The following is a 15633-nucleotide window of genomic DNA, read 5'->3' as shown; positions in this document are numbered from 1 at the left end:
GCCCACTAGTCAGTCCCCTGACCAGGGGCACCTGACGCTCCTTTTAGTCCCAGGATATACATGCCCAGTGGAAGGGGCAGGAGACAGAGGGAGGTGGGGAGGGGCTGGCAGTGGCCAGTGGCCACAGGCAGACTCTATACCTTGGGAAGAGGCCCCGGAGGGTTGGGCTCCAAACTGGGAAGTTTGTGACCTTTTTCTCCAAGATTCTGGTTCCTCTTTCTTGGGGTTTGTTGCTTCTACCCTTGAGAGAGCAATCCTGAACACCTATAGCAGGGAGTGCTAATGGGGTCTCAGGCCCTCTCCAGAGGCCTTGTAAAGGCACTTTCAGGCTGGTACCAACCCAGATATACTCCTCATACCCCACACCATAGGATTCCCTGTGTTCTTCATGAGTGAGGTCACAGAGCCAAGTGCCACCCCAGAGCTGGTGGATATTTTTCCTGCGTGGGAAGAAGGCAGGAGTGGGTTGGCGCGGACATTAGTCCCTGCAAACACTTTCTGGGTTCATGGTCCTAAACTACCCACATCCCAGCACCACTGAGAGGAAAGAGGGAAAGTCCAGCGGGTGCCTGGCATGTGCACTGCAGCCAAATGAGCAGGGTCTAAGCTGGGCTGAGACCAGGTGTAGCTAGCTAGAGGGATCGAGGCTCATCCAGCAGGCAGGGCTTAGCCCTGGGTGTCTTCACATTTGGACCAACCCAGCTGTGGTAGACAGAATTCCAAAAACGGGCCTCCAAGATTTTACACCCTCATTCTTGGAACCCGTGAATATGATGACTGATCACTCCTGGGATTATGTTTGTTACATGGCACCGTTGACTTTAAGATAGGAAGATGATTAGAATGGCCTGACCTTATCACACCAGCCCCTCTAAAATCCCTCTAAAAGCACCTCTAAAAGTTTTCTGTGGCTGCTGACAGAAGAGGAAGTCAGAGTTTTGAGGTGTGACAGGGACTGGACATGCCTGCTGGCTTAAGATGAACGGGGCCATTGTGAGGGGGCATGTGGGCATCCTTCAGGAGCTGAGAGCCGCCCCGGCTGACGGCCTGCAAGGAGACCGGGATGTGAGTCCGGCACTGCAGGGAACTGGATTGTGGCAGCTACCTGAATGAATTTGGAAGCAGATTCCTCCCCATAACCCCCAGAAAGGAATGCGACCCTGCCAACATCTTGATTCCAGCCACCCTGTGTCATGGGACCTACATATAGAAGTGTCAGCTAATAAATGGGCATTGTTTTAAGCTGCTAATTTGGTTATAAAGCAATAGAAAACTGATATCCTAGCTCACCCTTGCAGAACCTCGATCCCTGTGAGCCAGACTTGGCTTGGGCTTGGTCAGAGGCTGACTCCAAGGTCTGGGTGGCCCTCTGCTCACAACTCTCCTCTTCCTAATCCCAGCTCTCTCTATGTTTGTCTGGAGTCTCAAATCACCCTTAGACGTTTCTATGCAAAGTAGTAGTCCCATCCTCCCAGAAGTCCCTGAACAAAGCCAGCAATTGTGAAGGAAGTTGGATCTCACTGACATGTGCCTGCTGGCCCTGACCCTCCCCTGGCCCACAGCCTTACCTCAGAGGAAAGCAGCTGGAAGGAGAGATCCACTGTGGGGGCCTCATCATTGATAGTTTTCAGGCTGGTGTCCTGGGGAGGAAAAGGGAGCACTCAGACCATGCTGGCCAGGGCAGCTTCCGCCTCTGCCCCACCTACTGTTCTGGATTTCTCTGGAAGGTGTCACCTGCGGGCTGCACCCAGGAGGGTGGGAGGGAGGTGTGAGCTGGCCTCCTGCTTCTGCCCTCGCAAACTGCCTCCACACCACCCCTTCTAAACCCCGCTAGAGACCTGTCTGGCACTACCAGGCTCATCTGACAGAGAGATTCTCATTCATTGAGGTCTATTATGTCAGGATGGCCAGAAGTATTTTAGGGGAAATGGTGGCATAGGAATAGAGAATGATGGTAACGATATTATTCATTCTTGTTGAGAACTTACTCTAAGTGCTTTCCATGGGTTTTCTCATGAAATCTCACAGCAACCCTATGAAAAAAGTGCTATTGCCATGTACCCATTTTATAGGCAAGGAAACTGAGGCATTGACACTTTCAGTAGTTTTCCCATGGTCATGTTAGCTGGTATGTGGTGGAACCAGAATTTGGACCCAGACAGTCTGGCTCTAGAGCCTGAGCTCTGAACTCTCTTGTTATACACAGAGATTGTGTACTTGGCGTGCTTCTCCTATGTTACAGACGAGGACTCTCGTGGTTCAGTAATGTGCCTGAATTTCCACAGTGAGGATTTGAACTGCGGTTCAAATCAGGGTCTGGCTGGCTGAAAGCCTGAACTCTTGCACTGTCTCACAGGGTCACCCTGTACTTGTCTCCCAAGTTGCTCAGGGGCAATTTCTCTGGTTTGGTTCGTCATAGTCCCAGAGGCAAGACTGGCTTCTGGGGTTCCAGGGAGCTCCTCACTTCTAGACTGGGTGGCTTCCCTGGTGGGTGCCTTGACAGAAGCTTCTGGAGAAGCCAAATTCTCCTATGGAGGTGTGGTGAGGTGGGGCAGGGTGAGGCAGGGTGGAGCCAGGTGGGCACGCTAGGGGCCCAGTTCAGGGCAGGGGGCTCACCATGATGGGGAGCCGCTCCACGTGAAGCCCGTCCAAGCCTTTCCCTGTCAGCATCTTCTGGTACAAACAGCTCTTTAGCGGCAACACAGAGATGCCCAGGGGCTGGTTGAGGGTCCACGGCTGGCTGCCTTTCACTGTGGGGGAAGGATCAACTAGGGCTCCTGCCAAAGCCCCCACCTCGGCTCCATCCTTTAATACCTGACATCCAGTCCTCCTGTCTCCCGCCGCCTGCTTTCCTGCCTCCTGGCCTTTCCCTGCACATACATCCTCTTCTCATCTTCAGGGCTTTGTGAACTCAAAGCCAACTCTAAACATACTCTGTGTGTCTGGGAATTTATATACGTCAGCCTCGTCTCTACCCTTTGGGGGCTTCAATCCCACAGTGCAGAAAACTGTGGATCAGCTGGTTTCTGAAGCCCATCTCCCTCACCCCTCTCTGTGAGTTCCGAGGGCTCCAGCCCTCCCCCATCACTGATGGGTGCAATAAAACAAAGCTTGGGGCCAAGACCTAGTATGGGACAGGCCCACGTGTCCTGGCCTGTGGACAAGGAACACAGCCAGCTCTCCTCTGCCTGCATTAGGAAGCCGCCTGGACACCTGGGAACCATCCATCCCTGTGGGAGGCAGAGGTGGGATGGTCTGAACACCCTTTCATAATACAAATCTCCTGAGGCATGGCTGCCCTGGCGAGGCACCAGGGGTCACGTACTTGAAGTTGAGGAGTAGTACTCCAGCACCAGGGCTGTGTCTTCTGAGAAGTTGGTAGCTCCATCTCGGCCTTGGAAGAGGAAGGACTGATTCCACAGGGGCTGCTCTGGGGGTCCCCCAGGCTTGGACAGCTGGAGGGAGAGAGTAGGAGCAGGTGGTGGGGGCCACAGCTTCTCCCAAATCAAGGCATACTCAGATATTTGGTTTTGTGTATCTAGATTTGTCACAAATGTTTCTCCCAACTATAAAAGCAAGCTGGCTGGGCACAGTGGCTCACGCCTGTAATCCCAGCACTTCGGGAGGCCAAGGCAAGTGGATCACTTAAGGTCAGGAGTTCAAGACCAGCCTGGCCAACATGGCAAAACCCCGTTTCTACTAAAAATACAAAAATTAGCTAGGTGTGGTAGGGGACTCCTGTAATCCCAGCTACCCAGGAGGCTGAGGCAGGAGAACTGCTTGAACCCGGGGGGGCAGAGGTTGCCGTGAGATGAGATCGCGCCACTGTACTCCAGCCTGGGTGACAGAGCGAAACTCCGTCTCTAAATAAATAAATAAAATAAATAAATAAATAAATAAATAAATAAATAAATGCAGCACACACGTAATAAATACATTTAGGAAAATGCAGAAAAATAGGAAGAAGAAAAACACCTCCTGTGTTCCTATGATAAACACAATAATTCATAAAACTGTGCTTCTTCCTAGTTTTTTTCTGTGTATATTTTGTGTATAATCACCATTCTAGCATCCTGCATTTTTCATTTGCCAGTAAAACCTAAGCAGATCCAAAGTCACAGAAAGCTCATAACCCATGACTTGAGTAACTTCAGGATATGAAGTTCATGTCCAAGTGCCCTGATTTCTTCCTTCCCATTTTTCCCTGTAATAACACTGCATTGAACGTTCTCTGCTACATATCTTCATGTCGCAAATTACTTCCTTAGTACAACTACCTAAAATGGAATTGCTGGGTTATAGGACATGTGTATTTTAGGACACCTCATTCATTATTGGTAAACTGTTTTCCTAAAGTGTTGTATCTGTGTTCACACCCATGGCTGGTGGTGTCACAGATGCCAAGTTAGACATGACCTCTGTCTGTGTCACCAGCCCCTCTCTTTCCCACACAGTTTCCCCAGCCCCTTGCAGAGGCCAAGACATCTCTGCAGACTACAGAGGCTCCGTGTGCCCGCAGTGTGGGCCAGTGGGCGCTCGGGGGACTTGATGGCACCCTAGGTCAGCAGTTAGGGCACACACATGGATATGATTTAAACAATGAAACAAGACAGTATTAACTGTAGCACTGCCCAATAAGAGAGCTATAGGAAATATTCCCATGCGTGGTCAGAAAAGCCTCCTTAAAGGAAGCAGAACCAGAGAAAGGCTCTGAAGGAAGGTCTGGCTGGGTGAAGAGAGGGATAAAGGTCTTCAGGATGGGAAAACAGCACAATCAAAAATGTGGAGTGGCACTGAGCACACCCTGTGCAGAGGATGCCTGAAATGAGGAGAGACTCCAGGGGGAGGCCCAGCATCTGCCAAGGCCAGAAGGTGGGAGATGGGAGATGGCCATCGGCCCGTAACTCCCAGCAGGCAGCCCTGCAGGGTCCCAGCACAGGGCAGGGCTGCAGGTCGTTGCTACAGACCCACCAAGTGGCTGCCTTGCCTCTGTTCCCCAGCCAGGGGCTGTCAGCAACAATAGCAGCCGCTCCCACCTCCTGCTCCCCCACAGGAATCAGTCATTGCTCGAAAAGGTCAGCACAAATGCACTGCGGCTCCAGGAGTTATTGATGCAGGATCATGAAATATCAGTGTAGGTCCACTTCCCCACAGTGGCAGGGTGCTGATGACGGTCACACTAATGGGCCTGGTTTGTCCAGGCCCAGCCCAAGGCTCAGCTATGTCTGCCCCTGCCCCTGGGGAGATGGGTTGCAGTCACTGCAGGGCTAGGGTGCCCTGGACACCTGAACAGAGACTGCAATGATGGGAGCATCCCACTTCTTATGGGAGCTTGGCCAACAGGTCCGGTGAGAGAAGTTGGTTCTGACTTCTGTGGGGCTTGGGAGTGATCTTTCAAGATTGATCCCCAAACCATGTCCCTCCCAGAGCCACCCCATTCTCCTGGGTGCAGGAGGGTCCACATGGCTGGGACTGTCTGCCAGGCATTGGGGCACCTGTGACTCAGTCCCCTGCCGTCCATACCTTGCTCCTACCCTGGAAGAGGGTTATTTAGTAGACACTAGCTGCCCTTTCTGGGACCTATTCATGTGTCTAAATGGAGCCTATGAAGCCAGAGGTGGTGAGTGCTGCCTGCCCAATAAGGAACAGCCCTTTCCCTGAGTAGTTTCCCAGGGCAAGTCACCTAGGAAAGATCACTTCAGACCTAGGACTGGGGAGGGAGGGTCAGCCTGTCTTGTGCATGTGCAGGCAGGAGTGGTGGGAACTCAAAGTTAGAAGACCTGCAGTCTGACACCAGAGCCCTGGTGAGGGTGCTGTGGCTGATGTGTGTGCAGGATGGGGGCGGGGAGAGGCAGGCATCGCCTGCAGATGCTAATGGGAAGGGCCACAGCGGTAGTGGAATTACGGAATGTCATTAACCCTCAGCTGTGATCTTCAGAAAAGCCATTAACCCCCAGCCATGGAGGCAGACCTGCTTCCCCTGGGGACAGAGCCTTCATTCCATGGCCCCTCCACGCCCACCGCCTCATTTCCCCTGGGCCCACCCACATCCACCTCTGCCTGCTCTGCCCAGGCATAGTGGCCGCCATCTGGAGGAGTAGCTGCTGGGAGCAGATGCTGGGCTGGGGTCTCTAGGGAGCTAGGACCCCTTGGTTCTGGGCCTGGGTCTGCCTCAACCTTGCTGTGTGGCCTTCAAGTCCCTTCTCCTCTTTGGGACCTACTTTTCCCATCATCCCATGGGGATATGCCTCAAACTCCTCACTTTGAAAGCCTGTTGTAAGGTTAAAGGAGACAATGGATGTTTTGCTATTAAGATGTAAGTTCAACTTCACTGAACTCAGCAAATGTTGACTCTGGGGGGCTTCTCCATGCCAGATGCCTGTGGGGTGCTGCTAGAGCCAGACTCTGCCCCCGACCCTGTAGCCCACCATCATCCAGGAGGATAGGGGACAGACAGACACACACACACACACACACACACAGACATGTAGAGTCCTAAGCAAGCTGTGGTTGTGGGAGCTGGGGTGTGCGAGGAGAAAGCCATGACTTCTGACCCCATTCCTCAGGGAGGACCTGAAGGACAAGGGCAGTAGGTAAGGAAGAGGAAGGCCATTCCAGACTGCGAGTGCAGCAGAGGTGGAGGCTGGAGGTGGGAAGGGGCAGCGTGGGTGTGGAGAACAGCAAGCCGTCCAGTGGGGCTGCAGAATGCCTGTATGAGCTGGAGCCATAAGCCAGGAGGCTGGAGGGCACAGGGCCTGTGGACCTGGCTGAGAGTGGGATTTGCCTTGTCGTGATAGTGACAGGGGGCCCAGGGGAAGGGCTAGGCAGGGGATGCCCTGGCTGCTTCTCAGAGAATGGATGGCAGGGGCCTGAGGGGAGGCCAGCACTAGGGCAGGGTCTGTGGGGATGGAAGGGGCCCCAGGAGAGCTTGGGGACAGGCCAGCTGTGGGGCTGAGAGAGGAGGGGATGGTGGTGGGCACACATGGCTTCCCGGAGCTCCACTCCAGCTCTGTAGGAGACCAGAACAACAGGAGCAGCCTGTTGGGCAATGGGCCCCTTCCAAGGTGCCGGGGTAGGAGTAACTTACACGGCCCACCCTATGTTGGTTCCAGCAGGCTGGACCAGGTGAAGTCCGACAGGCCATCTACCCCTTAACTCACCAGTTCAGCCTTTGCCATCATCACCAGGCTCCACTGAGGGCCACCTAGCCCACCACCATGCCCCTCCTTGCCTCATCACCAGCAGATGGCCCTTGGGTTCGGGTGGCTCCGCCTCCATAACCTTCCACATTTATACCAGCAAGGCAGAGCCACACCCCTCCTTAGTGATTGGCTCAGGGAAGTGCATGTAACCCAATCCTGGCTAATCAGACAGGAAGGAGGTCTGCTGAGGGATGGCTGGGTAAGGTTGGTTTCCAGTTGCTCTTTAAAACCACCTACAAGAAGAGAGGGTGCTGCTGGGTGCGGTGCCTCAGGCCTGTAATTCCAGCACTTTGGGAGGCCAAGGTGGGCATATCGCCAGAGGTCGGGAGTTCAAGATCAGCCTGGTTAACATGGTTGAACCCTATCTCTACTAAATATACAAAATTAGCTGGGCATGGTGGTGCTCGCCTGTAATCCCAGATACTCGGGAGGCTGAGGCAGGAGAATTGCTTGAACCCAGGAGGCAGAGGTTGCAGTGTGAGCCAGGATTGCGCCACTGCACTCCAGCCTGGGGGAACAGAGACTTGGTCGCAAAAAAAAAAAAAAAAAAAAAAGAGAGAGGCTGCCTCTTATCTGCTGGCCTTTCATTCTATTTGGGTGAAGTGCCCCCATGAGCCGTTAGCCAGCTGAAGATGGTAATTCGGGGTGTTGGAAAGATCCTGAGACCTCGAGGACGCTTCTGAGCCTGAGCATCCACCAATTCTGGCAGCATTCTATGTCGTGAGTTGATGTGCTGTGTGACAATAAATATCCTTAGTATTTAAGCCGATCCAAGTTGGGGTTTCTTTTACTTGGAGCCAGATGTGAAAAGGGCAGTGGTGAGGCTGGCCTCAGAGGGGACACTGGCACTAGGGGAGGTACAGCTCTGTTAAGAGTGGAACCCATTTACCTTGGACCCTGGGCCTGGACACTTTGCAAAGATTATCCTTTGAGTTCTCCTAACAGATTGGAATCAATGAGTCTGGAGAAAGGAGCAGCTTACCAAAGGTCATGCAGCCAGTAAGTCACAGAGCTGGGGTCAAACCCAGGTCAAACAGTGCTTTTGCACGGTGACAGTTGGTGAGAAATCACAGCCCCCCAAGATGTCAGAGAGGGCAGGCCCTAAAATTACCAAGTCCAATCCCACCTCCTCAACTGTAGAGATGAGGGGACTGACGCTCAAAGGGAACAGGGCAGGGGTCTGTGTGAAGACTGAGCTCAGGCTGCTGACTGGTGCTCCTCCAGGTACGGCTCTGCCCGGGCAATCCCCACCCCTCCTTACCACAGCAGCCTGCTCCTGTTCTCTCGCTGCTGCATCTGGGCACCTCTGTGCCAGCTGCCAGCAAATTCCCAACCTGGCCCAGCTGCCATGGGGTTGGGTGATGTTCAACAGGTGTCCTGCCATTGCTGGACCGGGTCTCACACATGCAAAAGGCATTGGGAACAAGTCTCTGTAGTGAGTGGCACCTCTCCCACCCAGACTAGTTAGGCAGCAAAGACAGCCAGAGAAAGCCTGGGGGTGGGAGCGGGCACACTCATTAAAGCAGGCAGTGCCTCTTGCCCCTTGGGACAGCCTGCTGATTGGTTCTTAATTTTCTGGGCAAATGCAGGGCCATGTGTGAGGTAACTCTAGGGAAATCAGGCAAAGGATTGGTTTGGGTTTGAAGCCTCTGTCCCCAGGGTCCCCCTTTGTCCCACTTCTCCCCACCACCATCACTCTACCCCATGTCTGAGCCTTCTTCAAATGTCTTTGCCTTTAAATGAAGCCTGGGCTCCAAAGGGGTGTCTTGTTCTATTTTTGCTATGCCAGACATAAGCACTGGTGGGCAGACAATAGGAGGGACCTCCAAAAATCCCTCTGTCCCCCAAGGCCCCTAGGAATGTTGGGACCATCGTGTAGGGCAAGCTGGCAGTGAAGCGCAGATCATGAGAAGAGACCAATCTGGCTATTCCCCTGAACCCAGCCATGGTCTGTGCGTGCACCCGCCCCCAACCTCATACTCAAACACACGGCCCTCCTGTCTGCCCTGACATGCGTCATAGCCTGCCTGTCTCCACCTCACACTTGTGCTATTGCTGTGTCCAACCTGTACCAACCCTTCCTCTGTTAAAAATTCAAGACTGCCGGCTGAGTGCAGTGGCTCATGTCTGTAATTCCAGCACTTTGGGAGGCCAAGGTGGACAGGTCACAAGGTCAGGAGTTTGAGACCAGCCTGGCCAACATGGTGAAACTCCATCTCTACTAAAAATACAAAAATTAGTCGGGCATGGTGGCAGGTGCCAGTAATCCCAGCTACTTGGGAGGCTGAGGCAGGAGAATCGCTTGAACCTGGGAGGCGGAGGTTGCTAGTGAGCCAAGATGGTGCCACTGCACTCCAGCCTGGGCAACAAGAGCAAGACTCTGTCTCAAAAAAAAAAAAAAAAAAAATTCAAGACTGCCTTCCCTAATCCAGGCTTTACATCCCTCTCCTCTGATTAAAAAAAATTTTTTCGCTGGGCGCAGTGACTCATGCCTGTAATCCCAGCCTTTTGGGAGGCCAAAGCGGGTGGATCACCTGAGGTCAGGAGTTCGAGACCAGCCTGGCCGACATGGTGAAACCCTGTCTCTACTAAAAGGATAAAAATTAGCCAGGCATGGTGGCATGTGCCTATAAGCCCAGCTACTCGAGAGGCTGAGGCAGGAGAATTGCTTGAACCCGGGAGGCAGAGGTTGCAGTGAGCCAAGACTGCGCCACTGCACTCCAGCCTGGGAGACAAGAGCGAGGCTCTGTCTCAAAAAATATTTTTTTACTGGGTTAAAATATACGTAACACAACATTCACCATTGTAGCCATTTTTAATGTACAGTTCGGTGATGTTAAATGCATTCATTTGTTCGTATTGTTGTGTAACCATCACCACTATCTATTTCCAGGACTTTTCATCACTTGAAACGGAAACTAGGTACTTATGACCTGTAACTCCCCATTCTTCCCTTTCCCCAGCCCCTGTAGCCACTGTTCTACATTCTGACTCTGAATTTTCCTATTCTAGGTATCCCATATAAGTGGAATCATACATTTGTCCTTTTGTATCTTCTCCTCTGATGTGATAGCCCTGACAGGCCCTCCCAGTTTGTTATTAGATTATACATTATCTTGTGTTGATGTTCAACTTTTTCACCCACGTGACTCCCATCTTCACCAGACCAAGAGTTCCTGGAGGGCAGTTTCTCTGCCGCACAGGCAAGCACAGCACTGGGTATGCCGTGGGATTCAGTCAACTCTTACTTGATAGTCAAGGGAACTGCTGACTGACTCACTGAGTGAGTGAACAGTGAATGTGTGGGGTAGTTACAGGAAGCTGGAACCACTGGGGAGGAGACATACCTGAGGGCATCCGTTCTGGCTGACGCGGGGCACGTCAAAGTTCATCACAGACGGGATAGGGAAGGACAGTGGGGTGATGGGAAGCCCCACAGAGGCCAGGTCCCTGTTAGCCTGGCTGACCCTGGGGAGGCAGGGAGACAGGGTCAGTGCTCTGGGCTCTGCACCTGAGCCTGGCAGCCCAGGGCCCCCAGCTTTGACTCTGGGTTGATGCAAGAGAAGGGAGTTGCAGGGATCCCGCCGAGTTCGGGCCTGGACCTCACGACAAGTGGGGACCACTGGGCTGGGTGTGCATCAGTCATCTTCCTTCCTCCAACAAGCAAGGGGGCTTCATAAGTCATAAAAACTCAACAGGAGATACAGAGAAGTAGGGGAGTCATCTTGGGCCATCAGGGCCAGTTGGAAGTGACCGAGACAGACCCTGACTCCCAGGAGTCGGTGCTGTGGCAGAGAGCACACGTTCATAGGGGAATTTCCCACTGTGTGGCAAAGTATGAATCTCCTCCTGAGGACTGTGACTCCAACAGACTCAAAAGGAGGTCTAGGGGAGGAGGGGATGAGTTGTGGCTGGGAGCAGGGAGACCTCCAGGATGAGGAGGGAGGAGACTCCGCCCGGCAGGGCTAAAGGCTGTGAAGTTCCAAGATGGCCTTTGGGGCCAACCACTGGCTGGAGCCTGTGGCCCTGAGCTAGAGTGGGAGGGGGAGTGGGGAGGTGGTGGGTGTGAGGCAGGGAGGCAGGTTGGAGGGGCTGAGGTTCCCTGAGCAGGGAATGAGGACCCCTCTTGTTGTCCTCCCCACACTCTCTAGCTGTTAGGCCTGGTATCGGCACTCATCCCCACCACCTGCCCTCCAGCTTGCTCTCAGGAGAGGACTGAGCTGCCCCTTTCCAGGGGCCTGGGCTCTCCCTGGGGAAAGAAAGGCATGGTCTGCTGCAGGAAGCTTACTGGGACCTCAGACCCAGTGGAGAGGCTTGAAGGGCCTTAGGGGAAGAGGGGTTGCCGGAGGTCCTGGAATCAGCCCATGGCAGCAATGACAGCCTCACCCCCTCCTCTGCCCTCTGCTCTGCCCTCCTCACCCAGGTCCACCTGGGCCCCACTCACTTAAATTCCTTGTAGTTGGGAACGACCCGGGCAATCACCACTATGGGGTTGGGGTTGTTGGCCAGGGGCTCGTTGACTCCCCGGAGAAAGATCTGGAGAGGAGAGGAGAGGAGGCAGGTGAACACCATGTGGCCTTGGGACCTTCCAGAGACAGCCAGCCAGACTGCCTACCCTCTTTTTCCCCATCCGTGAGCTCATGGCTGCCTCCACACTTGACACCTGCTTCTCCCTGTTCCCTGCCTTACTCGGTTCTTGCTTTGCACCAGGCTGCCCTCCCTCAGGAAGCCTTCTCTGCCGAGCTGAGGCAACTGCTCCCGCTTTCTGTCCTGGGATTTACCAATGGATCTCTTACACTAGTTTCTTTGGGGAGAAAGGGTACGATGAGAGTTGGGTCCTGGGAAGGGAGGTTGTGTTCTAACCTCGGCCCCTCCACTGGCTCCTGGGGAGGGGTTGGGCTAGGGGTAGGGCTAGGTGTTCCAGCTCCTTGGTTTCTGTCAGTCAAATGAGGCTCCTCCCAGGGCTGTGAGGGGTCTCTGATTAGATCGTTTGTGAGAGAGCACTTTATAAACTGAAGACAGGAAGCCCAGGTCTGGTTTCTCCGACCATGCTGAACTTCCTGAGATCAGCGGCCACAGCCAGGCTCCCCTTGCCTCCCTGGTGCCCATCACCCTGGTGCCTGCTCCACTGCTCACCCTGGTGCCTGCTCTCCTGCCTTGCTGGTTTCCCCAGGAAGTACTGGTTTGGAACAGGATCATAGCATCTGCATCTCTGGGCTCCTCTTTCTTCATCAGATCCCGGTTGTCACTCCCCTGACCGCCCTTGGTTGTTCCCTCCTCAGTCCTCTGTCACCCCCTAAGGGCTTCCCTGCCTCCCAGTCCTGACTGCCCTCTCCTCTCCTCCAGGCTTCTATTGGCGCAGCTTTCAGAGAGCAGAGCGGGGTCCCAGCAGGAGGTTACAAAGCAGGAGTGGACAGCGTCACCTTGCTCCAACCCTCACTGACCCCCTGCTCAGCCTGGGCCTGGGGGACACTGGAAGGCAGACAGGGGAGACAGGGAGTCTGTCCCCATGCGCCTCTGCTGCCAGCCTAAGAGGCCCTGATCTCCCGGACCCTGACCCTCACCCTGTATCCACCAATGGCTCCCACTCTCCCTCAGCCCTCACCCACCTCCAACTCGGCTCTCATTCCTCTTGCTCCTTCGATTCCTCTGCCTCCTCACTAGCCTCTCCACTTCTGTTCCTTTCCCTAATCCATCCTCTTTCCCAGGCAATTTGACACATGATGGCAAAAGTGCTCTTGTTAAAAATGAACTGGGTCACGTTATTCCCTGCCCGACACCCCACAAGCCCCTCTGCCGCGTCTCCCGACAGGCCCCCAGTCCCTGTCTTCTTGCTCCAGACTCTTTTACTCCTGCCACTTACCCCTCTTATTTCTGCCACAGGGTCTTTGCACATGCTGATCCCTCTACTCAGACTCCCTGCAGCTCCCACCAACCCATCGTGGCTGGCTCCTTCTCATCCTGTAGCTTAAACATCACCACCTCTGAGAAACCTCCCATGACCATTTTCAGTAAAGTAGCCCACCCTGTCCTCCTGATCTCAGTTGCTGGATTCCCTTTGCCATAGCACTCATCATAGCTTATGTTTATTCTAATTTATTTCTTGTTTATTTTCTGTCTATTTGGCTAGATCCCAAGCTCCATACGAGCAGGGACCATGTCTGTCTCATTCACGGTTGTCATCCTAGGTTTTAACAAAAGTGCCTGGCATAGAAAAGAGCTCAATATCTGTTTGTGGATAAATGAGGATCATATGGGCCGGGCGCGATGGGTCATGCCTGTAATCCCAGCACTTTGGGAGGCCAAGGCTGGTGGATCACAAGGTCAGGAGTTCGAGACCAGCCTGGCCAATACGGTGAAACCCTGTCTGTACTAACAATACAAAAAAATTAGCTGGGCATGGTGACACATGCCTGTAGTCCCAGCTACTCGGGAGGCTGAGGCAGGAGAATTGCTTGAACCTGGGAGGTGGAGGTTGCAGTGAGCTGAGGTCACGCCCCTGCACTCTAGCCTGGGTGACAGAGCAAGACTCCATCTCAAAAAAAAAAAATGAGGATCATATGAATGAAGGAGAAAAGAGGGGAACAGTGGAGGAAAAGATTTACCCTTCTTGTGTTTGTGAGCATGAAAGAAGAAGAGATAGAGAAACAGAAAGACCCAAGAGGAAGAAGGGGAGAAGGCAGGCAGTGGTTTGGGTGAGGGTCTTGGGGGATGTGTGGGATCCTAGTTCCACGGTGCTGATGGGAAGAGAAGCAGGAAGAAGAAGGGGCTCTGGACACAGCTGACGGACTCTGCCCCAGGTACAGCTTGGGATAGGAAGAGGTCCTCACTGGTCTATTCCAGCTCAGCCATTCACTCCAGCTGGGTCACATTGGCCAGTTCCTGCTCCACTCTGGGCCTGTTTCCCCACTTGTGCATGGAAGAATTGAACTATAATCTCCCCTGAGTTTCTAGCTCTGACTTTCAATGGGAGGAGAGGGCCCAGGAGTGAGGCTTGTTCTGGATCATTCTCCCTTTTCTCCCTCCGCACCCTCCTTTCAGGCTCCTCTTTCAATACCCATCTCAGCTGGTTGTCCCACCTCTAACCCCACACAGGTGTGAGCTGATGGGCACGTACAATAGTCCTTAGGGCCTCGCAGCTCTCACTGAGGGCTCTGGAGACTGAATCCCTTCATCACATTCAAAGGATTGAATCTCTGATGGTACATTTCACACTTTGGATGGGTCTGGGGTCTGGGGCTGAGGGATTTCACTGGAGGCTGGCAGGCCCTATTGCTCACAGGCTCCCCAGCAGGTGTAAGACTAAAAAGGGGGTGGTGGCAGCTAATTTGCACCTGTTCTGTGTGGACTCTGATCAGGTGTGAATGAGACAGCTGCCCAAGTACACCTGCTCATGACAGCCTGGGAAGTAGCAGAAGTTCCTGCTCCTGCCACGCGCTCACCATCAGGAGCAGGCAGCTGCTCTGTGGCCATACCTGTCGCACGGATGGAGAGGGCATCTGTGCTGGGGCAGGAGAGTGGGCAGGGTGCTGTGAGCCAGAGAAGGCCCCTACTCTACCGCTCTACCAGGCAAGTCAGAGGGCTGGGTGGGGTGGGGCAGCTCCACAGCAGCCCTAAAGTTCTGCCTGTGTCTTGGGGATGTGGCCTCCTCCCTGTGGGGTGCGGCCTGGGGACAGCAAGGCCAGGCTGTTGCCCCTCTTCCTTGTTCTGTGTGTGTGTGTGAATTGCTGGCTGTCCTCAGGAAAGGGCGTGATAGAAGGTGGCGGGGAGCAGAGGGCGCCTGTAGGTCTGATATGCTGGCATCAAAGGGGTGGCTGTGGGGGAGTAGAAATGTGGGTTAGGAGTTTTGGCTCCCATACCATACTCCCCTTGGGTCTCAGTGTCCCTGGCTGTGAAAGAAGGGAAAAGAATGCTTCCTCCCCTGCCAGGCCCACGGTGCTGGTGGGAAGTAGCGGGGTGGGAAGGATAGGAACAGATCAGCCATGTTTGGGTAGGTGGAAGCTCAGAGCTTGGGTCCTGTGGGTCCCACCCTGATCATACTCAGGCCATAGCTGAATTTGAATCTGTCACCCATGGGCAGTTTGAAAGTTGGGGGGAATGGGAGAGGGGCCAGGTCCCTGCATCATGTCTGCTTTGAGCATCAAGAGTTCCTCCCAAAGCTGCTAATTGGCCTAGGGGGTGGATGGTGATGGGTCAAGGGGCAGTGGCCAGGCCCAAGGTGGGCCTAGCCCTGTCCTGGCTAATGGAAGAGGCTCTGTAAACAGTTGCTGGATGAATAAATGAATGAATAAACTAAATACCTAATCGCCAGACCAGTCAAACCTCTTTAGACACAGTACTGAAGGAAAGCTCAAGGAGGCCCTAAACTTTTGCTTGGGGGCCAAGGCACTATCCCAGGAGGGGAAGAATAGAGCAGGAAACTGCTGGGCTG

At 53.8% G+C, this 15633-nt stretch overlaps 1 protein-coding gene across 7 annotated transcripts in view; it reads right to left on the bottom strand.

The window, feature by feature from the left end:
• CCDC33 (coiled-coil domain containing 33) overlaps nucleotides 1–15633 on the bottom strand; it is a 101721-nt gene that overhangs the window by 53588 nt on the left and 32500 nt on the right. For all 7 annotated transcript variants that reach the window (XM_055098245.2, XM_055098242.2, XM_055098243.2 and 4 more), the window contains exons 6-10: nucleotides 11647–11738; nucleotides 10550–10670; nucleotides 3326–3455; nucleotides 2617–2750; nucleotides 1569–1640 (exon numbers count right to left, since the gene is read on the bottom strand). In XM_055098245.2, coding sequence (XP_054954220.1) covers nucleotides 1569–1640; nucleotides 2617–2750; nucleotides 3326–3455; nucleotides 10550–10670; nucleotides 11647–11738 — 549 coding nt within the window. The remainder of the gene's footprint in view (nucleotides 1–1568; nucleotides 1641–2616; nucleotides 2751–3325; nucleotides 3456–10549; nucleotides 10671–11646; nucleotides 11739–15633) is intronic.

Source organism: Pan paniscus, chromosome 16 (assembly GCF_029289425.2).
Source record: "Pan paniscus chromosome 16, NHGRI_mPanPan1-v2.0_pri, whole genome shotgun sequence".
In the NCBI taxonomy this organism is placed as follows: Eukaryota; Metazoa; Chordata; class Mammalia; order Primates; family Hominidae; genus Pan; species Pan paniscus.
Note: the sequence above shows the minus strand (reverse complement) of the source record. Positions and strands in the feature narration are given on the sequence as shown.